At 30.3% G+C, this 24405-nt stretch overlaps 2 protein-coding genes across 2 annotated transcripts; one reads left to right on the forward strand and one right to left on the reverse strand.

Moving 5' to 3' along the window:
- The first annotated feature begins 11291 nt into the window (after positions 1 to 11291).
- LOC140452961 (uncharacterized) lies at positions 11292 to 12524 on the forward strand. Its single transcript, XM_072547281.1, has one exon. The coding sequence runs from the start codon at positions 11292 to 11294 to the stop codon at positions 12522 to 12524; it is 1233 nt and encodes a 410-aa protein (XP_072403382.1).
- Positions 12525 to 14399: 1875 nt separating this feature from the next.
- Positions 14400 to 16390, reverse strand: LOC140452899 (uncharacterized). The gene is made up of 3 exons (XM_072547233.1): positions 16151 to 16390; positions 15788 to 15984; positions 14400 to 15382 (listed from the first exon to the last, which is right to left on the reverse strand). The coding sequence occupies exons 1-3, from the start codon at positions 16279 to 16281 to the stop codon at positions 14400 to 14402; spliced, it is 1311 nt and encodes a 436-aa protein (XP_072403334.1). The 5' UTR covers positions 16282 to 16390.
- Positions 16391 to 24405: the final 8015 nt, after the last annotated feature.

Here is a 24405-nt window from a genome sequence, read left to right on the forward strand (position 1 = left end):
GAATCATCTCTATCATTTCTAATTACTTGATAGTCCTTGCATCTGATTATATGGTTATTATTTAACCATGTTTCATTTAGCAATAATATGTCAGGATTGTATTCTTTGATCATTATTTTTAAGTTATCCACGTTAGCATTAAATGATTTCATATTCCATTGTATTATCATCAAAGGAGTGAAAGCTTTATTTTTGTTTTTTTTTTAGTTTGGGCTTAATATTCTGAAGCATCAGATACTGTCCCATCTTCCATTAAATCATAGGTTATGTTATTTGTTGAGCTGCTTGCAATTGTTTTATATTGTGATACATTAGATGAGTTAGGGGATAAGTTTCTTAGCAAGTTGTTTATAAAAGATAGTACCATCTCTTTATGTTGTGGTGTAATAGTAGTAATGGCATTGTTTTTTGTCATATGCTGTCATGTTTGGTTTCCTTCTTTTGGTGGGTTGAGATTTGACGATTTGGTTATATTTTAGTATATTTGTGTCATTCTTTATGGCTTCTATTCTTCTTTCTCTGATATCTGATATCTATCATATTATTAGGCTTGGATTCTGTATGCAAGACAGGAAAATTCTCTTCATTCAAAGAGTATTCCCTGTTTTCATTTTTTGGTATTTGCATGTTTGCTTCGTAATATGAGATATTAGAGAAAGACATTAGGGCTTTTATTTCTTTTTGTCGTTGGTGTTCTTTACATTTTTTATCTTTAGAGATATGATCATGATTTTTGCAATGTATGCAGTATGTTTCACAATTCAAGGCCTCTCTGTGTTGGTTTTTCCCACAGTTCTGGCACTTTGGGTTCCCTCTGCATTGATTATTGCTGTGACCATATAACAGGCAGTTTCCACACATTAGGACTGGTCTGACATTATAGAATAACCCCCATGGGTAATCCATACACAAGCAGCTACCTGGGCAGTGCTTTTTCTGTAAATGTTACGCACTTGGTGGTTGTTGGTACATAGTTTTGTTCTTTTCCCCCTTCAAAAATATTTCTATTTAGTCTATTTATGTCAATTACTTTACAGGAGACCAATTTTGTTTCAATTGCATTTTTAATTTGCACTTCAGATATTTCTTTACATAAATTCCTTATTATACCCTTACATGTGACATTGTGATTTGGGATAAATACACCATATTGTAAACTTTCCCATCTCTTATCATTCACAAATAGATTTGCTGATTTAAAATCTTTAAAAACAACACCTAACCGGTTTTTCCCTTTACGGTTAAATTAAATAATTTGCTGTAGGTTTAGATTAAATATTGTTTTAGCAATACTTAATATGAGAAAATTTCCTATATTTTTGTCTTTTCCCTGTACATATACTTCGAACGGACCGGAATCATATATATTATTTTGGTTATTAATTTTTTCCCACTTAAATCTGGCAGGGGTCAGGAGGTTTATCAGGATCAAGGTTAATGGTTTCCATTTTTGGTTGGAGGAACTGTGTCGTGTACTTTATTACTTGTTACTATTAGGTATGTATGCGATGGGATCGGGTTACAAACAAAGGATTATTAGTAATAGCCTTATTATCTATAAATACCTTGAGTTTTGCTGCAATAGATGTTATCACAACAACGTTTGAGCACAGAATCCCAACACCAACTATACCAAATTAAAATTTATAAATTTATATACAGTATGCTAAAAAAATCATCAAAATAGGGCTAAAACCAAAAAAATTTAAATACTTTGAATTTGTCCAAAATTGTCTCCGTTGCGTTTTTACTAACTAATTCTAAGCTGAATAAGATCAAAAATAATGTTTCTCAATGGATTCCATCATCGCTAAACAGGCGTGAACAAATTGTGCTTGCGCGTCTACGTCTAGGATATAGGTACCAAGTTAACACACTCTTACCTTTTCACAAAGAATAATCCACCCATATATGTCATCAGTGTTACGTTCGATTAACATTTGAACACTTTTTAATAAATTGTTGAAATATAATAAAGAAAGACATCCTTACAATATCTCGAACTCTCTAGCAGAAGCTCTAGGTCAAGAGTATTCCCATGATAATATAATTAAATATCTAATATCTATAAACGTTTTCCATGATTTGTAGTTCTTCTATTTTGTCATTTATATTTTGTTTCGTCGCTAATAACCTTTTGGTGCATGCGATTTTTTCTAATGAAAAAAAAAAAACTATTTTCAATAATTTCGTAGAGTTTATTCAGTTATAATAATTATTATTTTATGTTCCATACCTATTGGATCCTCCATTTTGGATGTGTATATTTTAGTATCAAATTTGGAATCTGAAACTCCAAAAACCCTATATTAGTATATAATTTTAGAAATATAAACAAAATTAACTTTATTTTCTGGGATTTTCTGCCCCTTTTTCAGGATTATAAAGGATTATATCCCACTATGCAAAATAGCAAAAAAATATTTACTAAACAAACTTGGGCGATAAACAAAAAAGTTATCAAAATGTCTTAGCATTTCATTTTTTATGAAACTGCATTAACAATTTAAATAAAAGCATTAATCTTAATTGTTTGTACAAAATATTAATAATCAAAGAAATACAGTTAAGATTTGATTTCAATTTTAATTGAATTTGATTTTGGTATAGTGCCTATGTATATTCGCTTATACGTATTTTATCCTAAATGGAGTCATCAGAGCGCCTATTTACCGAAGCTCTGAATATGACGAGATATGCTGTGGAATGCAATTTTAGATTTCCATTTCTCTCTTTACATCTTTAGCAACGTCTGTTTTGGCTTGTAATAGAAGGCACAGATTAAAGCAAAAATCTAAATTTTATTTTCGTCAATAGAAATCTTTGGATTTTTACTTTCGTTATTTATTAATAATATCATCAATTAATATTATATTTTTTTCAATGATGATAAAGATCTTGATAGTTATTAACTCTTAAATTAATTTTTATTTTTTTTACACCACTAAAAAATTATGCTAATTTTACTTTGACATTTTAGGATATAATAACTTATACCTAGAATAAGCGGCAGCGTCATTTTGACGGCATTACTCAAATAAATTCCTGGTAACTCGAATAGTTGTTTATCATTACAGTAAAGTAGCTTTATTTTGCACATTTGTTTCATTCCAAATTCGGACTTAAATAGTTTTGTTTTGTTTGAATTTATTTTCTATTTTAATACGAGTTCGCGTAAATTTTTTTAAAAATATATTAGGTGACGAGAGTGATAATAAAAATAACACGGTTTTCCATGATGACTCCCTTGTCCCATGATGACGAGATATTGATTTTGTATCGGAGAAGTTGCGCTCTTCGTTGAGTGAATCAGAGTCAGATAAATCTTTGCTTGAATTACCCGTCTCCAGCACATCCACTGACTCATCCACTGAACATAATCTGAATCAACAAGTTATTATGCGAGGTTCTGACAAACGTGGTAGAATGTCTAGACGAGTTGGCCGATCTACACGTAGCGGACAACGATTTACTCCATACAATTTAGTTCCTGCTTTCGGTGATCTCCTTATTTCTAGTGAAGGAACAGAGTGGACTTTATTGATTCCAATGGACTAAGACGTCGCAATCAACAAAGTCTTTTAAGAGAATCTTCGGGTTCAACAGCTTTTGTTAAACGATATGTTCAAGAGAATAATGTGCTAACATCTTGGCGATTATTTATCAAAGATTCAATGCTACTTCACATATAGATCCACACAGAGACTGAAACCCACCAAGAATCGTCTAATGAAACATGGAGCATTTTTCTTCCAGAACTAGAAGCTTTTATTGCTTTGCATTATGCTCGTGTTGCCTCTAACTTGGATATTGATCTCTTGTGGTTCAATGTTTGGAGACCACCAATTTTCAAACAAACTATGAGCAAGAATAGGCTCTAGGACATAATGAAGTACCTACGATTTGACTTGAAAAACACTTGATCCTTGATAATTACCACAGATAAGTTTGCGTCATGGCATCAGAAGTTTGAAACGAATTTTTTGAAAATTGCTAAATGTGCTTGCTATATTCCAAATGCAAACTTGACCGGTAACGAGCAGCTATTTCTTTCTATAACTCACTGTCCATTTTTTCAATACATTGCAAATAAACCTCATAAATTTTGGCTCTTAGTGGACGTTGACAGCAAATACCTTTGTAATAGATTTCCGTATTTGGGAAAAGATTACGAACGCAAAACTCAGTCAATACCAGAACACGTTCTGGTTCTAAAACTGCTTCGGCCATTTGTATAAAAAAGGGAGAAATATAACTACCGACAACTTTTTTACATCTTTGTCATTGGCAAAAAAGGTAAAGGGCCAAAATACTAGTATCGTCGGTACGATACGTCGTTCAAGAAAACATAGACCTTATTTATACAAAACGAGTCGAACTCATCTTTATGAGCCATTTATTTTAAAGTCGAGCAACCACACAAACCTTACTGTCTACTAAGAAAAACCGAAAAAAAAATATACTAATCTTTAGTACAATGCATCCACAAGTTGAAATTGACAAAGATGCTAAAAGCTCCCTGAAACGATTGCTTATATATTATATATTATAACGCAACAAAATTTGGTGTTATTATAGTCGATCAAATAGCACCCAAATATACAATGAGAGCTGGTAGCCGAAGGTGACCTGTGCATGTGTTCTATAACGTGTTAGATTTGGCAGCAATTAATTCCTGGATAGGATATGCGAAGGATAGGAAAAGACCCAGAAATTTTGTCAACGATCAAAAGAAGAAAACTCAAATATTTGGGTCACCTGATGAGAGAACTAAATATGCATTACTTCAAAATATAATGCAAGGAAAAATAGAAGGAAAACGGAATCCAGGCCGTAGAAGAATGTCATGGTTGCGTAATTTGAGAGAGTGGTTTGGCTGTTCCAATAATGGACTCTTTAGGTCAGCTGTAAACAAGGTCAGGATAGCCTTGATGATATGCAATCTCCGATAGGAGACGCACAAGAAGAAGAAGAAGAATTCGTGGATTACATTTAAAGAAATAACAAAAAAAAACAAATAGCTCCCCGATTTTATTCTACAAACGATTGGCGAGCTTCGAGCAAAATATGTGAAACGGAAAGCGGACTCCAGTAGTATTTAAATTTCTTAAGCACCTGAACATTAGACAGTAGATGAAAGTGCTGTAAATAGAGAAAAACTAAAGTAAAGTAAAAAAGTAAATAAAGAGAAAGCAGTGTCAAATAAACATTAATTGCAAAAAAGATCGAACATGTTAATCATGTAATACTTGTAGAAAATACTTATGTGGCAAATGTACTATTGTTTAATTTAGATATTTAATTATAGGTACTATTATTGTTATACTTTTAGTAAATATAGTTTTCTTTTATAATTTGCAGTTAACTTGAATTAAAGTAAGGAACAAGTGCTTTTTAAGTCCTACGTCAAAATGATGGCTGCAGCACTTCTAGGTATGCGTCAAGCGCCGGCCCTTCTAGTGTTAAAGCAATTTAATTTAAATAATAAATAACTTAATTGTTTCTAACCTTTTCTTCTGCCATATCGGGTGCGAATGATTTCTTAATTGGACTTTTGGTGGAATAACATTTCTTGGTTTTACTCTCTTTTCTGGCAGTGCTGTCTTTCCTGTCACTGCTGCTACTCTCTGAGTCCTTTTTTATCATTTCTGTTGTAGAACTGTCATTTGGGTATTTCTGTGATGCTTTAACCTCAGATTTATCTACAAATGATGATGAAACTCGTTGCTTACTCGAAATTTTCTTGAGTAAGCCTTTAGATTTTTCTTTGGGAGAGTGTCTTGAGTCCAGAGAACAACTACTAAAAAAATGTGAGGTAGTACCTTATTAGTATATAAATAGAAAGTTTAAGTACTTTAATAAAACCTATACTTAGCATGTGCTCTGCACATTCTCAATGATAATTACGCATATTTACTGTAAAACTGTAAATACAAGTAAAAAAGATCGCATCAAATATTAAGTCAGAAAACTCCCACTTTTTGAAATCATTGACGAAAATATGTAAATGATATTGGAATAAACTTTTACATTCGTTATATCATTGCACATTATGCACATAGTGGCCCACAGACAAGAAACTGGGAAAACCGATTTTCATTCCTATTTTTATGAGTTAGAGACTACAAAATTCAGTTTTTGCTCTCTTTGGGTATCGTACAGGAAATGACATATCAGATGTTGACATGTCATGATTTGACTACAAATTAAAAGTGAGAAAATTATTTTCAATAATTTACAAAAAATAAAAAAATAGTTTTATCTATGGATATATTTATAATAAATTTCAAAAAACAACATACCTAGTCTTTTTTGATTTCTCTCTTTTCGTGAGAATTAGATCTTTCCTTATTTTTTCTGCTTCTTCCTTTATAACTAAAAAAAAACTGGTAACTTTTATATACTTACAAAAGTATCGTACTTACAATTAGCATTGTTTAAATAGGAATAGTTAGCCAACGCAATGTATAAATTTGTTTGATTCTAATTGAGACAGTCACTAGATGTCACCACTCTTTCTGTCTCAATAGATTTTAATATACCATTGTTTGTTTGATATACATTATACTAGATGGTGCTATGTGAAAAAGTTAAGGACTAAACTAAACGTCCATTTTTGATCCACTGAATTAAATTCACCAGCGTTGCAATATTTCACTGACATAGTAGCAACATGTTTACTTACAAATAAAAATGTTACAAAAAACAGACCATGAATCACAACGTATTCGTTTAAAATAGAGTTATTACTATCAACTAGTAAATATCGTGTCAACTAAAATTGTACATAAACGTACTGTGGCTTCTAAATCTTCCTATATCTAAATTAGTTTAAAGAATTTAAATATTTTATTTTATTTGGAAGTGTATTACAAAAATTTGGTCCGAGGTAAGTAAAAAATTTTAATTATATGTGTTTAAAACATAAAAAAACATTGTATGAGAAATGAACAAATTAGTTATTCAGAAATAAATTTTACCGGATAATACATACATTCGATAATATTTGAAAAAAGTAATTTTAAACTAAAATAATGTTACTTCCATAATAAATAAATGGTTTTTACAGATGGCCGGAAATATTTGTTGTTATTACAAATGTGGTTTATCACCATACAAAATTCATGGATTAAGAATGTTCAGATTTCCGATAAAAATCCTTCGGCTTGCCAAAGATGGATATTACACTCTGGTAAGTAAATAGAAACTTTTTTTATATTTTATTTTACACCGTTTCCGTTACGCAATTAATTTGAAAAAATGTTTATTTTTTTATTCATTCATCATTTTTTATTATCGCCAGGGTGCACGCGTCATATTCGAGATGCATTAATTTGAATTTTACGTTTTCGTTGGTATTATAATTATGATATAATAAACTTCGGAAAAACAAATTAGTGAATAAATATCAAGTTAATAAACATAAACAAAGTATTAGATATTTAAATATGTATTTCTTTAGCTATTTTTATTTATTGTATTGAAAAGTAGAAAAGTTCATCTTTATCGGAGAACTAATTTATACAAAGGTCCATCTGGGAAAAAATTATTGGTTTCACGTAAAAATTTTATACAGATATTTGAAGGTTCTAAAAGATATATGAGGGTTAGTTAATAATAAATCTGTGAAGATATACAGGTGATTTTGGCTATAAACGTTTTTTATCCAGTTTAGAGAAAAATAGTTAAATTAAAAATTGTAGATTCAAAAATTTCTTCCATTTGTGAGTTTCTCAATTAAAATATATAAAGAATTCATGAAAATAGTTGCAAAAAACCCTTGATTTTGCAGAAATTTATAAATTTTAATAACTTTGTTTTTTCATAATGGTATGTAATGTAACCAATAAAAATAGTGACGATTTGTTTATCGTAGAAAGCGATTATGTAAACAACTTTTTGTTGAGCTATCCCAGTTTAAAAAAAATTTATGTTTTACGTGCCACAGAAGCCAAGATATTGCCAATTTTGCAACCGCGCTTCATTGTGAAAAAGTTAAAATCTAAAACAAAACCGAGCTCAAATGGTTCTCCATTCTAGTTTTCCGAAGCGGTATTTTACAAATACCATCATTTTAACGGGTTATAAATTTTTACTTCTTTACCGCATATGCCATATGTAAGTTGGAACGCACAATTCAGATCTTCATTTAGTGTCCCTTCAATTTTCAGCTCTTACTGTTGATAGACAATGGAAGTATGATTTTAGGAATAAAATACTTTGGTTTTAAATATAAAATGCTCTCTTGCCTAGTAAGGGTCATAAAAGATTCTGTTTTTTTTTTAGAAAGTATGTTTTTCACCAGTTTTTCATAAGCCTCTAAATAAGTTTGTGGCATAAACGATATCAACGTTATTACAAATGTAAAAGATATAATCTTTTAGCGAAAGCCGCTATCGCTTTATTAAATTAAATGGCCAAATATATGGCCTAGGAGGACAAATTCGTTAAACTTCCCGTACTCGAATCGGTGTCAATAAAGTGTTATGATCATTTCGGCCTAGCCCAGCCTCATCAGACACTTTGGGCTGATACAAATTCAAACTCGGAAAGTCCAACGAATGTCTCCCAAAACTTCACTACAACAGTAGTTAGCTACAAAGGTGCCACCTGCTTTGGCGGCCGTGAACGAAAACGATATGATAATATCGTTTTCTGTATCCTCTGTAACACTCTATAACACTTTATTGATACCGATTCGAGCACGGGAAGTTTAACGAATTTGTCCTCCTAGGCCATATATTTGGCCATTTAATTTAATAAAGCGATAGCGGCTTTCGATAAAAGATTATATCTTTTACACATTTCGCATAGAGCAGAGGATACAGAAAACGATATTATCCTATCGTTTTCGTTCACGGCCGCCAAAGCAGGTGGCGCCTTGGTAGCTAACTACTGTTGTAGTGAAGTTTTGGGAGACATTCGTTGGACGAATGATGGACTGATGAGGCTGGGCTAGGCCGAAATGATCATAACACTTTATTGATACCGATTCGAGCACGGGAAGTTTAACGAATTTGTCCTCCTAGGACATATATTTGGCCATTTAAGTTATTATAAATGTTTATAAACAGATTAAATAACCTATAAGCTATTTGCTCTGATTGATATTTAGCGCACTTTAATAACTTATTCATTTACATAATTTCAAGGAGCTATGTTACATGTCTTTGCGCAAAAAAGAGTTATTATAATTATTTATAAATAACTGCAAAAATAAGGTTTTTTTTGCAACTATTTCGGTTAATAGTTTCATGTATTTTAATTTGGATACTCTCAAAAATTACGTAACTTTTTATGATCTACAACTCAAAAAAGCTGAAAAAATCTTAAACAGATATTTAAAGTCTCTAAAAGGTATATGAGGGGTAGCTGATGACAATTATGTGAAGACTACAGCTAATTTTGCTTTGCTTTTTTATTAAACAATCGTAAAAAGTGAAAAAAGTTTATGCGCATAAAACGTTACTTATTCATGTTAGAGAAATATGATTAAAATAAAAGTTATAGATCATAACATGTTCTCTAATATTGAGATTTTTATAATTAAAATACATAAAGAATTGACCGAGATAATTTAAAAACCCTTATTATTAAAGTAAAATTTATAAATGTTAATATAAATATAAATAATATAAATATAAATAACTTTCTTTTTTGCATAACGATATGTAATACAACTATTTAAAATTATGGCAGTTAATGAGTTTTTAAAGTGTGCTAAATATCATACAGAACGACCATACAGTTTCTGAGTTATTCAATTTGTTTATCCAGGAGACCGATTATTTAAACAACTGTACTTGTCCAAACAGTCACTCTAGGGTTATTTTGTAAATAGAAATCGATTTTTATGGCTTTGTTTTAAATTATTAAAAACAAATATCAAGATTATATTAAATTTGTTTTTAAAAATCAGTTTGAAGAATAACAAATTTTTAGCATATAAAAATTTCTAATAACTTTGACTTTTTTATGTGATACACTTGTATCTAGGCTCAATATAAAGTTAATAAAAAAAACATTTAAAAAAAACCAAAACCTACTGCCCAGAGGAAATCAAATAGCATTTTTTTTTCTTGTTTAAGAAATTGCAAATATTTTCATTGTTTATTAACATTAAGAGCTGAAAATTGAACACATTGTAAAAGAAAGGGAACTTGCACATTTTTTTTTATTATTTAAAAACGTTCAGTTTCATTTAAAAATAAGATTTCCAAAATTTCACGCCTCAAAAACTCATAATGACTTAGCAATACAAATTTAAAATCTTCCGTGTATAAAAATCATTTCAAACGATCGAAAAAGCGCGCGAACCCTTGTGACGTCACTTAGTGGTATTATCTGTATGTCAGGTATCCTGTCTTGTATAAAAGTATAAACTATTTTGTTTATATTGGTGTTTGATACAGTTTTTGAACAGAGAGTGTTGAATTGTGTGTGTTTTTACTATGGAAAGTAAAAGTAAATACTACAAGTGTTGTTTAGTACCGTTGTGTAAAAGTACAACCATTAAAACCCCCAACAAAATATTTATTAGATTACCAGTCGATAAAAAACGGCGTTTAAACTGGTTACGTGCCTGTCGAAGGGATATTTCAGTTACTGCTCAAGCTCTTCATGTATGTGAAGATCATTTTAATGTAAGTATTTAATATCTGTTGTCTGCTTAATAGTTTTTTTTAAACAAATAATCATGTGTTTTTTTGATAAATCGTCCGAACTCTTGGTACCTACCTATATTTGGTAGATGTACATTACATATTGAATGATATTTACCTAGACAGTTCTTTTCTAGAACTGTTTTTACTGTAAAATTAAAATAAGGTAATCATAATAATAAAGTTTTATGTTCATAACCTAAAATAAATACCTAATGTATAAAAATAGGTATTCGAAAATCACATGAACTATTGGAACTCTTTCATGTTATCTACCTACAATATATATATATATATATATATATATATATATATATATATATATATATATATATATATATATATATATATATATATATATATATATATATATATATATATAAAAGATAAAAATAATAATTTAATATATAATATTCTGTTTCAGTTGGAAAATGATATGGAAAACTATATTAAATTCAAACTTATGGGTGGCCAAAAGAGGATGAAATTAAATGTTGTCCCTCACATATTTAATTGTCAACCAGATAGGAAAAGGACACATTCTCATTATCCTAGAATAACAGCACTTAAGGGGGTTAAACATCAATTAATTGAGGATGCAGTTGCTTCAACTTCTTCACAGTCTTCAGAATGTTTGGGAGTATTCTGCAAAATGATATAGACACTCTAAAAATTAATAGTGTCATTGAAACCAATCAAAAAAGTGATATTTCAACTCAGACTCACATAAAATTCAGGAGTAAAAGTGTACACTGCAAGTTAGATTGTGGTGATTATGTTAGTACTTTATCATTAAACACAGTTTTTAGTAGAGATATTGGGACATCACCACTGAAACTCAATGTACCAACCTTTTGTCCACAAAACGAATCTGGATGTTATACCTCTAAAACTGAGTCTGAAAGTGAAGAATCTGTTTATAGTAGTTATAGTGCTGGTTGTGTAAGTGATCATCAATCATATGATGAGGAAGTGCAGGATATTGAAAATCAATTTAAAAACTTGACATTAAAGTGTACCCTAATGAAGATGGAAAAGAGACCCAGGATATATCTAGGATTACCTGAATATGCATATTATACTTTTCAGTTATTACAAAACTATTGTAAGTTACCAAATTGGAATATTTTTTTAACTTTAAAAAAAATTAGAACAGGGCATTCATTTACACTACTAGGGGATGATTTTGGTATAAGTGAGAGTTATGCATCAAGAATTTTTTCAAAATCATTACCAATCATTAGTAAATATGTAAGAAAGCTTATACTGACACCCAACATTAACAGCATAAAATCAAATTTACCAATAGCTTTTCGAGCTCGATACAGTGATGTATTATGTATTATTGATTGTTTAGAGATTGAAATAGAAAAACCTTCAGATTCTATTAAACAATCTTTAACTTGGTCAGAGTATAAGAAGTGTAATACACTAAAATATTTAATATCTTGTACTCCTGATGGCATTATTAATTTCATTTCTAATGCTTTTGGTGGTCGAACATCTGATGCAGTTATTATAGAGAACAGTGGGTTTTTGTGTATGCTTCCTCCCAAGGTGTCGATCATGGCAGATAGGGGTTTTAAACATATAGAACATTTATTGGTTGCTAAAGGGTGCAAATTAATTAGACCACCAAGTGTCTCTTCAAACACAAAATTAAGTCCAATTGAAGTGATAGAAACCAAGCGCATTGCCAGTTTAAGGATTCATGTTGAAAGAGTCATACGCAGATTAAGAGAATTTGCATTCTTGGCTCCCCATGCATGTGTTGACAATAAGTTGATACCTTATATGGATCATCTAATAAAAATAGCTTGTGGGCTAGTAAATTTGCAGTCTGGTCTAATTTTAGGAAAGTAATGCTTTAAAAACTTCATTGTGTATGTTTTACTTTCATCTAGGAAACTAGGTACTGTTTGTTCCCAGTATGTCATATTTTATTAGTTTATATATTCAGTTTTGTACTTAGTCACTGTAAATTTTAGAAAACTAACTACTTAAATTATATTTTCCAATAAAAATGGGTATAGAAATTAAAATAGCTTAGAGTTTAAATATTTGACTTACATTTTTTATTGTTTGTAATGATTTACACTGATTTTGATTTATGTTATAATGTAGATAAACCTATACATATAATAAACCTATATTTTTTCCTTTATATACAATGCAGTTTATACTTTATACAGTCCTTTATATACAATGCATTACTATTTAAAATGTGTACAAAAGTTACATAATAAATAACAAACAATTTATTTTCTACTTGAGTTCAATATAAGTCCTCATAAGTACCTATATGAGGACAAATATTGTGACTTCATATTAACTGCTTAGTTAATTTGTAGGTCAGTCTAATTTCAGGATAACATGTCTTTAAAAATAGCAAGAAATATTTAAAAAAAAATTTAAAAACAGTTTATTAAACTTAAACTTCATGTATTTTTGACTTTATTTCTTTGTATGCAACATGTCATATTTTATTAGTATATCCTATATTAAGCTTTGTAGTTACATGTATTAGGTACTGTATATTTTCGAAAAAACTAATATTGTATTTTGTAATAAATATTAATATAGAAATCAAAACCGTTTACAGTTTAAACATTTTGAAGTGAATATTTTTTATCGCTCTGTATGATGTTTTGCATGGGTCTAAAATTCTATTTAGCGTGACTCGAAAAATCAAGACTTGTTAATCTTGCAGTATACTGTAATATACATAATATACATACATGTATACTTATAATTTTACATAATACATATATATTTTCTAACAACTCTTGAACGACTTGAAAGATTTGGCTAATTTTGATTTTAAAGTATTTGTACAAGATATACTTATATAATAAAATTATATAAACTTTTTTAGATTTTAAAGAACTTAAGATTTTTTAAATTATAAAGAACTTAAATGTGTATTGTTATTATAACACATTAAAAAATCAATAATAAGCGGATATAAAATTTCATTAACCTACATTATAGTAATAACACGCTATAAGAAGTATTCACTTCAGTCAAGTGTCACACTCTTTTATTGCTGTTTTGTTATAATTTACAGTGATGTTAACTTATGTTTTAGAAATAATGTAGATAATTCAACAAAACCTTTAATAAAGATTTTTCAAACTGAACCTGTAATATGTTTTCCCTAATACTCATACATTAAAGATTACAATACATCATCAAGCCTTATAATTATTTTTATTATATAAAGTGTACAGTATAATCAACAAAAAATAGTATATAACAATAAATACATTGAACAAATATTGGATTCAGCCTATAAAACAAATGCAGCTGTAGACATGTGTTTCTGTCTCCTAGTCAGTACGGCAAAGTTACCTTACAGATGTTGGTAAATGTAGCGAATAAGATTATTCAGAAAAAAGTGTACAAAGAAATACTGATGGAAAAAGTAAAGAAGTGACACAACGACCAACTGTTAATTTGTGATTTTTCTCTGAATTGCTGATATGGTTGTTAATTAAATTCAAATATTACAGCTATAACTGCCTGATGGACAAACTGTTACCCAAGGATAGAAATAATAATTTTATTTTCTATCTCCCCATCATCTTTGGCTCGACGATCCTCTGTGGATTGCTTGCTCTAAGAGTCATTGCCGTTATGTTCGGTTTCTGGTGACGTGTTGCCATCTTCTGATCTCTAATATCCCTAAATCGGTCTCAACTCCATCTAACCACCTAATTTGCGGTCAGCCTCTGCTTCTTATTTTTTATCTACAGATTTTAATAAACGGGGAAAAATATTATGCGTCCAAAAACTTTCAGCAGCTGTCATCAAACTCTCCAAATGATTTTCATCATAGTCCACCCATGTATAATTGAAATTAGAATTATTTTCAAATTCTGGATCAGCAACACAAAATAAACACTTTTTTTTAGCAAACATAAACATTTGAAGTTGAACTTGTGCATTATATTTAGCAGTTATTTTATTGTCCTTTGTTAAATAATTAGCTACAGTTTTATTAGTCTGAGGACATTTTATTTCCACAATATATTCCTCACATATGACATCAGGTGAAGCGCCAAAAATTGGAAATTTGGGGTTTAACTGTAAGCCAATACGGTTTAATTTTATTTGAAATACTTTTTGCACACATTTTATCATACTTTCTTCCAACTGTTTACCCCTATTCATTGCAGAAGTTGCTTTAAATTTTGAGACCCCAAGTATTTGTTCAACAAATGCCCCATCGCATTTTTTACAGTGAGCTGCATCATAAAGTTTTGATGCCGTTATTCTGCCATATCGTAACTCGAACCATAAACTGCTATCGGACTGTGTGCTAGTTTTGATGGCAGCTTCTGAGCATATGTGCTCACTCATATTATTTGAACAAAATTCAACAAACTCACTATATGTGGTCTGTTCTGTAGAAATAAATTTTAACCGCAGCTGGAATATCCCTATTTCTTTTATATTATCATCTTTAAAATGTTGCAATAACTGGCTCTCAGACTGGTTTTTAATGCCCATGTCTATTACTTCTTGAAGGAATTGGTTACTATCTTCATCTGAGCTTAACTCCTCTGGGGCCCCAAAGTCTTTAAGTGTTAAATATTTTATACTTGTACCAACTTTTGATAGTTTACTTTTGGCCCAATAGCAAGTCACTTCTGTTTTTGACGGTTCTTCACTTCTTCTGTGCAACCACATCAGAAAAGCTATTTGATGCTTGCACCCACCTATAACATACGTTTTGAAATTTAGAAATTGTCCATATATTTTTAGAGAAGCAAAACTACTATCGAATGTAAGTAAAATATATATATATATATATATATATATATATATATATATATATATATATATATATATTTTAACTAAAATGTTATTTCAAGATTATTGTATTTTAAAAACCAAGAACAAAATTATTATAAAGGCTGTATATTTAGATACTACCTATCAGAATTAAAATGGGCTAAAATAAATTTCCATGAAAGTGTTTATTCCTTCATATTTACTGCAAAATGTAGTATAAAATTTAGCTCAGCTGATGTTTGTCTTAGATCAGAATTTTTTATGTTTCAAGAATGCTCTTAATTCAAAATATTAAAAATACGTATCTGTTTATAAAAATAACTACTTACCTAATGAAGCAGCACAATCATAACACTTTAGATCAAGTACTTCCTCGGTTTCTTCATTAATTTCACAACTTACAGCATACTGTTTTTTCTTAACATTATGTTCAGGTGTTATTTTTGCCCTTACAGTACAGATCATGTTATTTCTTTTTACTTGAACCCATCCTACAGCTGCATCTCCATATGATTCTCTGCCAGATCTAAATGCAAACGATGAATAAGTTAATTTGATTAAATTTCAGTACAATAGCGTAAACATATAATATTGACACTACTTAATATAAAGTACTAAGTTTTATCATTAAATACTTATTATGAGAATAATAATCACAATAAAATTAATGTTATAGGAGTATATGTACTTACTTATCTGCTTTAACTCCCCGAACTTCTCCCAGGGAAAAATTTTCACCGTTTTGAAAATATGTGGCTACCATAAACATATTTACAATGGGCAAGTTATCAGACTGGCCTTTGGAAAAACCCTCTTCGGTCATTTTAAAAATAATATCTGAACAAAAACACTCAAATATTATTAAATATATAGTTCACAGCAACTATCTAAGGATTTATAAAACTGAAATACACCATAAAATTACTATAACAAGTAAACGAATGTCAAACGTAATGAATTATTAATAGTGCCAATTTTTGAACATTCTGACTATATGACGTCACCACCAATGAGGACGCGTTTTGGACTGGCTGTTATAATTTGAATTTTCTCTCGATTTTAATCGTTTTTAGGGGCCAAACTAAAGACAAAAACAACTTTTTTTTGTTTGATATATATTTTAAATTATGTTTTGTTATGATTTAAGGCATTTTTTTCGAATTTAAAATTTTATGCAAGTTCCCTATTGTATAATTCGATTTATAAATGGCATACACAGTGAAGAAGTAAATTAGTTTTGAAACATTAAAATAATGGTACTCGTAAAATATCGCCACAGAAAAATGCAAGGGAGATCTATCCGCTGCAATATCTCAGCTTGTTTCTTGTTATTGGTTATGGAAATTTCTGTTTTTTTTAAATTGTGCTTTTACACCAGCTTTTAATTGAGCCTACGTACAGCCGTATGATACGAAAAATATCAAAAGTAGTAGAAGCTAAAAAGCACTTTTTCAAACTGTTTTTTTAATAAAATGTTGAAGTTTACAAATAAAGCTTCAAATAATCGATTCAAAAAACGTCAAATAACTGTCAAAGGTTAAACACCCTTTTTAAAGTTCCTCACGGATTTTAAAGATTTAAACAGGGTTAAACAGATAAAGTAATTCATCGACGAGTTAACAATACGAAGCGAAGTTCTTTAATCACAATGTGATAAGAAAATGAGTATCAAATTTGGTTTTATATTTCAATAGTCGAATGTAATTGCGGCTATATTGGTGTAATTAAAGAAAACCAGTGAAAATCCCAAGAAATAGGTGAGATCCTTTTTTCTTTCTTTCCAGTTTGGGAGAGGGTCTATTAGGTACTCACATTTAGGTATTGTGTTACGGTCTGGGTAACCAGGACTACAAATCATGAACAGCAATTAAATATTTACATTTACACAAAACAACTTCAATTCCAACCCAAAATCATATGTCGTTGCCGCAGTCTCTAGACCTTCCCCGTTCGTTTTCTAAAAGGGAACAAGTTATTGTCATGCACTCCATTTTAAATACTGTTTTATTTAAATATATTAAAGAAATTGGTGAAATAGTTTATCCAAAAAATATTACTTTTACATCTCGCATTTTGAATAATCGAATCTGCGTTTTCCTCACTTCTACCGACATCGTTGATCAACTAATACACCGAACGTCATAATTAATTCCACCGTCATCTTTATCTGCAGGCTTCTTTCTGCGACCAAAAGAATCCTTATTTCAAATGTATCTCCTTCCATCCCGCATTCACTAATCGAGCTGTCCCTAAAAAATACGGAACATCAGATGATCAATAGGCATATATCAGGAGTTTTTCTAGGGTAACATTTGTAATTCCTGACAAGGTGAACTTCGAAGTGCAATCTTCTCTGTTAATTAACCATGAAAATACATCCTTTAAAATATTTTTATTCTCTGAAAGACTATAGTGTTTTCTTTGTAAGCTTACGGGTCGTACCGTGGGGTCTGATTGCAAAGTCTCCAGTTGACCAGATCACACACTCATTGCAGCTAATGCTCCTCCCTCTTCTTCAATTTTAGCTGACTCTAAGGAGTCCTTAATCCTAAATCCTTAACTTTATCAAAAGAATTTCTATCTTAGGAAATTGAGTCCATCTCCGTTAACTATATACCCATCCTGGCTGCCATTATGGATTTATCCATCCCTCGTCGTACTAATTCAATGCCCATGTTGGCAGTAGGACAAAAAAGGGGACACTTCAATGACAGTCCTCCTGATACTCCTACCATTCTATCTTCATCCGGTATTCTTGCTCTATTAAGTTCTTTTCCTCCTTCGGCATTTTCGATGCCACCCAAACCAGCCAAAAAATGTCCAAATCTAATCTTTGATTGGATTACTCGATGAAACCTTATTATATTTCCGCTATAGAAATGATTTACAAAGATAATCCGACTAATTTTACACTCAATTCCACGCAACTTATTACACTTCTTGAGATCTCTTTTGTATGTATCACCCCACTACAAGAAGCTTAAAAATCCTCCAACATAGATGGTATTCAAAAGGACTTATTGCAGCTCTACATAGGTACAAGGAAAAGATCACTAAAAAATCGTATCATTAGAATCTTAAAAAAGTTAAAAGAACAGCCTACCTCCGACTTACAAGAGTATATATAAGTGCATCCTCTGATAAATCTTCTGACGTCAAATCTAATCACAGCATACATGATAAATAGAATTTCTCTCTTTCTCTCGTATTTATTCATTTTTTCTGCTCTTTGTATATTTTTACTTCATCTTTTGCCAAATTTAGACACGATATTTAATTAAGTAAGAAAACTTTATGTACTTCAAATACTAGCAAAAGTCTAGTGTGGAAAAAAAATTGTTAATAAAAAATAACCTTAAAATATCCAATCTCTATTTTAATCGAAAGGTTATCCTTACCAATTAAGAGACAGCCAAGATTCTGGCAGAAAATTTAAAATAAAAGTTTTGCAACAAATCTGGACCTAACCATATATACTCTTTTCTTCCTTCGCCCTTTCATTATTCATCCTCAGTTTCACAAGATACCAATTATCCGAACTCTCGTATAAACTATTTCGAACTAAAAGCTGCACTCAAATCCTATAAAAACACAAAAATTAGGGTTTTCTAGAATGATCTTGAAAAATTTATCGAAAATTCTTTAGGCACCAACGACCCTCTAAATGAAGCCAGTAAATTTACCACTGACATACCGCTGACAATCGTTAATGAAAGATCTTTCCCTAATCTATACTAAGATAAAAGAAAGATCATTACAAAAAACAAACGAACACAAACGGGTTATGTCATGAAGACAAATCGTTTTCGGAATCCATATTCCATCATCAGGTGTACATTATTTGAGCCACTAAATATCTGGGTAAAAACCCGTTAAAAGTTATATGTTACAATTTAGTTTAGATTATTTAGTCTTATATATTAGGATGTTAAAGTTACCTGTGGATATGATAACTCCACTTTCATTTATAAAAAAAAACTGTTTCACAAATCCAAGGCAATAAAACTAACCTTCATCCTATGAATTTAGTCATCCTTCATTCCTATATCCTAACTATTTCTCCTATCATCTTCAACAACACAGTTATCTCTGACAGTCAATTCATTTCCGACACACTCGCTAATGGGGTTGAAGACAGATTCAATAAAAGTAATAATGGCTTTTACTCCCAGTTCTTTAAGCGCTCAATCTTTCTCCACCATCTCGTCATCTCCACACGATGTCACGTTTATGAACGCCTTGTTTACCGTAAATAAACTAAAATTTACCTTGTTTTCATGTACAAAATCTGCTGATGATCCCGATGATTTCTTTTATTTATTTTTAAAAAATATCTCTAATACATCTCTCTCCAAACTTCTCGAAATTTTTATAACCTTATCTAGAACACACAAAAATTCCCAGATGTTTGGCGCAATTCTATAATCATTCCAATTAAAAAACCTGACCAACCATCTATAACTCCAATATCTTTCGTCTGATTTCTCTTACTTGTATTACCTGCAAACTTCTTGAAACAATAATCAATGAAATACTCACTTGGTTCGTTAAACAGTATAATATTATTCCCGACGCTCAATCCGGCTTCCGACGTAATCGGTCTACTATTGATAACTTTTTTATTTTTCAAACACACATTTCTTAAGCAATCTATAATTATTAACAAGTTGTCGTAGCAACTGTACTTAACGTTGAAGGGGCATTTTATTCAATCTCCAGAAAAGCAATCATTGACAAAATCTCCCACTATAATTTAAATGGTAATATTTTCTCATTTGTAAAAAAATTGAAAGAATCTTTAAAGTCCTTGCCAAGGGTAAACTTTTTAATCTCTTCCTCAAAATTAGGGTGTCCCTTTAGAATCTGCATTAAGTTTAACTTTATTCATTCTTGCCATTAACGAAATTTGCCCCCCATCAAATATGTTCAATACGCTGATGACCTAATCATTTACTGCCATGTTAAATCTGTCCCAACCTCATATAAACTTATACAAAGCCAAGTTAATAAAATTTTCCATAGGGATTTCCACTCCCTTACCCCAAATTTTATTTAACAATTCTCTACTTTCTGTTGTTAATTATTGTAAAATTCTCGGTTTTATGTTTGACTCCAGATTAAATTGAAAAAATCAAATCTCTGAACTTAAAATCAATTGTTTTAAAAGGTTGAACATTTTTAAAACCCTCAGTCATCTTCAATGGAGTGTCAATAAAACTACTTCTAGGTCTGAGCGCTTTTCGCTTCAGTCCTATTGAGAGTGTATACCGTGAATCTAATGAACTTTCTCCTACCCAAGACGATAATCACTTCTACTTTCGTATGCTGCATCAACATCCGCAAATCCATTTAATCCCGTTCATTCCCTAATTGCCACAATGCCGTCTTCTTCCACTAACAATAACCAACACCTTATCATAAAACCTCTACCTCAATTAATTTGTCCACTACTTAAAAATATTGACCTTTTTCTGACTAGTTCATTTCCTCTACCTTTACTTCCCCTCTGGGCTAAAGATCTCCCTTCAATATATACCTGACTCACAATTTTTAACAAACTTGAATCTTCTAACCTTCTTATAAAGAAATCATCATCATCCAGCCTCAAGAGTCCACTGCTGAACATAGGCCTCTTCCTCATGTTTCCAACCCCGTCTATCTTGCGCCGCTCTCATCCAGTTTTTATTGAGTCTTCTTAAATCGTCAGTCCATCTTGTAGGTGGTCGACCGACGCTTCTCTTGTCTTCCCTTGGCCTCCATTCCAATAACCTCTTTGTCCATCGCCCATCTGTCATTCTGGCTATGTGTCCTGCCCATCTCCATTTTAGTGATCTCCTTTATAAAGAAAGCATTTTTAGAATTTAATTCTCTATACAGATGCTTCTAAAACTACCACTGGTATTGGATGTGCAGGAGCCACTAAACATGAACTTGTAAGATCATCTTAGTTACCCTTAATATGCAACGTTTGCACAGGTGAACTATATAGTATTGTGTTGGCTTTTAAATGCATCTCACATCAAGACGGACATATTGTCAATTATTCAGATTAACGCTCATATATCCATTTAGTCAATACAATTTTCACTGAGCACCTATTAGTTCAAAACATTCATGACATAATACCAAAATCTCTCTGCTTACGATGCAACAGTCTCTCTCATATGGCTGCCTTCTCACACCGGAAAAACTGGTAATAAAACAGCAGATCATTTTGCCAAAGAAGCTACCAACCATGGGGTGACTGAAGTCACTCCAATTCAACTAGCTAACGAATCTCGAAATTCGATTTTAAAAAGTCAGTAGAGCATACTTGACAAAACTTAGAACAAAAGAGCAAAACAACTTTTCATAAACTTCAATCTTTTATTGGTCATCTCTCCCTAGACTTCATAACTAGAAGAGAAGCATCGACTATTACAAGACTACAAATCAACCATACCAAACTTACCAACCGCAAACAATTCACCAACCTGTATAAAGCACTGGACTTGAAACCTACTCTAAGGAACTAAAGAATTGTCTACCTCTTTTTCAACTGTAAATTGTATATGTTGATTATGATACTTGAAAATGTTGACTATTTCAATAATTTTGTGTTTAGAAAGTGCCAAAACTAAATCATCTACATATCTTTAAAAAAAGGAATGAAAAAAGTGCAATTGTTGATACAATCACTGATAACATCATCCATGACATAGCTACTTTCCTATCTAAAAAATATCTTTTTTCTTACTCTTATACATACATATATATATATATATATATATATATATATATATATATATATATATATATATATATATATATTATATATATATATATAATATATATATATATATATATATATATATATATATATAATATATATATAATATATATATATATATATATATATATATATATATATATATATATATATATATATATATAAACATATATTGGCATAACTGCCAAGTTATTTATATTTTGAATACAGAACTTAAATTGTTTTTTTACTTTATTGTGCAGAAAGTTGCTTTTTTTTCAGTTGTGTTAATAATAATATTGTTGTAGGTAATGCTTCATTGGAAAGTCTGGAGCTACCCGATTTAAAAAAAAAATTTCTATGCAGTAAGCATTTTGTCCAAAAATATCTAAATGCAAACCAAAAAAATATAGTGAGGTAGAAGAGGAAGGTTTGTTAACGACACCACGCGTTTTTCATACGTATTCGATAGCAAAATAACCTCAACCAGTGCCAATAGTTTTTCGCACTACATACATTGCTTATTTTAGTTCATGAAAACAATGTTACAATCAATTTCAATAATTATTAATGTAAACAATTTTGTTTTGATTTTTTACCTTGAATTATTATTTCGTTAATATTGTCTATGTGTAGATATTAGAATTTTGATAAGTGGTATATAACTATTAAAATAATGCGAATTTAATTTTTGCAATATCTATCACTTTGTCATTTAAAATTGTTTCATTAATAAACAGCTCAAATCGAGCGAGTTGATTGAAAAAAACATTCTCATTTATGTAAACAGAAATACAAAAATGGTGTTTATATTATAAAATACATAAATAAATAAAATAAAGGATACTATTTATTAAAGTGTTGTTAATTATTATTCCTTTCATTCCAACACATAGATTAATTTTTCCCTAAATATGTGTTGCCTCTTGTTGTGGCATATCGATGTGTTTATTTGTTTCAAAAGCATTATCAAAAAACCATACCCATAAATTTACTATATTTTCAAACGTCATTTTAAAGATTAAAAGATTGAAAATTTAATTTTCTCACGACATACATAAAACCATTGTTTAAAAAGATTTTTTTTTTACTAACTTTTTTTTAACTACTTTTTTTACTAAAAAATAAATCTCCGCATTAGTGTTCTAAGACGATAGCAATCGAGTCTATTTCAATTAAATATTTTATCCTTTTCTAGCAAATCATATAACCAAATTAAATATCTGGTAAACTAATAAAAATTTAAAAAAAGGCAGCATTTACCTCCTTCATTTAAATAGATTACTAACCGATTTAGATTTAGCAAGTCTCAAAGTATAAAAACAATTTGAAATATTTGCTCGAAATAGTCAAGTTATCTTTCACTAGACGCATACAACGATAATAACAATAAGCATTTTATTAAAGTCTTATATTTTCTTCAGAATCTGGCATCCGTGTACAGGTTTGCATTAATTATGAGACAGGTAAAAATATACTCGAATAGAATCCTGCAAAGAATTAAGTTTCTGTTAATAGTTTTTTAAATTTATGACTAGAGGCCGCCACATAACGGCAGACTAAAAGTCAAACGTTTGTTCCATAAGGATTGTCTAACTAGTCCTATTTAAACAATGCAATTAGACTATTAAATAATGGCGATATATATTTCAATAATAAAGAAATCAGTCTCGCCTAAAATGAGATTTAAGGATTTCGTTGAATTAAAAGGGTGCTTTAATAATTTTGTTACTAGTTAAATATATTAACATCCACTGAGTGATACTATCTTACTTAATTGTCACTTCTCTGGCAACTTAGATTCGAGATAGTTGATCTGTATCATAAGATGTATCAGATAGTGGTGACACATGAAAATGATCATGTATTTATATATAGTGAAATAAAAAAAACAAGAGAGCAGCGGCAGGGGTGGGATGAATAGTGCACACCTAGACCAGGGAAACCTGATCATAAAGAACACTATTAGTTGAGATGAAAGAAAAAAGCCAAAATTTAAAAACGATAATAAATGTATTTAGCCCAAACGATGACGACTCAAGTTATAATAAGGATAAATTCAGGGAAGAATTAGCGTTGGTAACATAACAAGAAAAAGAGAATATATATATTTAGTAGGCGACTTAAATAGCAAAATAGACGTAAATAACCAGGAATATAAAGAGGCATTAGGAAAATATGAAGAAACAGCACGAAATG

Source organism: Diabrotica undecimpunctata, chromosome 11 (assembly GCF_040954645.1).
Source record: "Diabrotica undecimpunctata isolate CICGRU chromosome 11, icDiaUnde3, whole genome shotgun sequence".
NCBI lineage: Eukaryota > Metazoa > Arthropoda > Insecta > Coleoptera > Chrysomelidae > Diabrotica > Diabrotica undecimpunctata.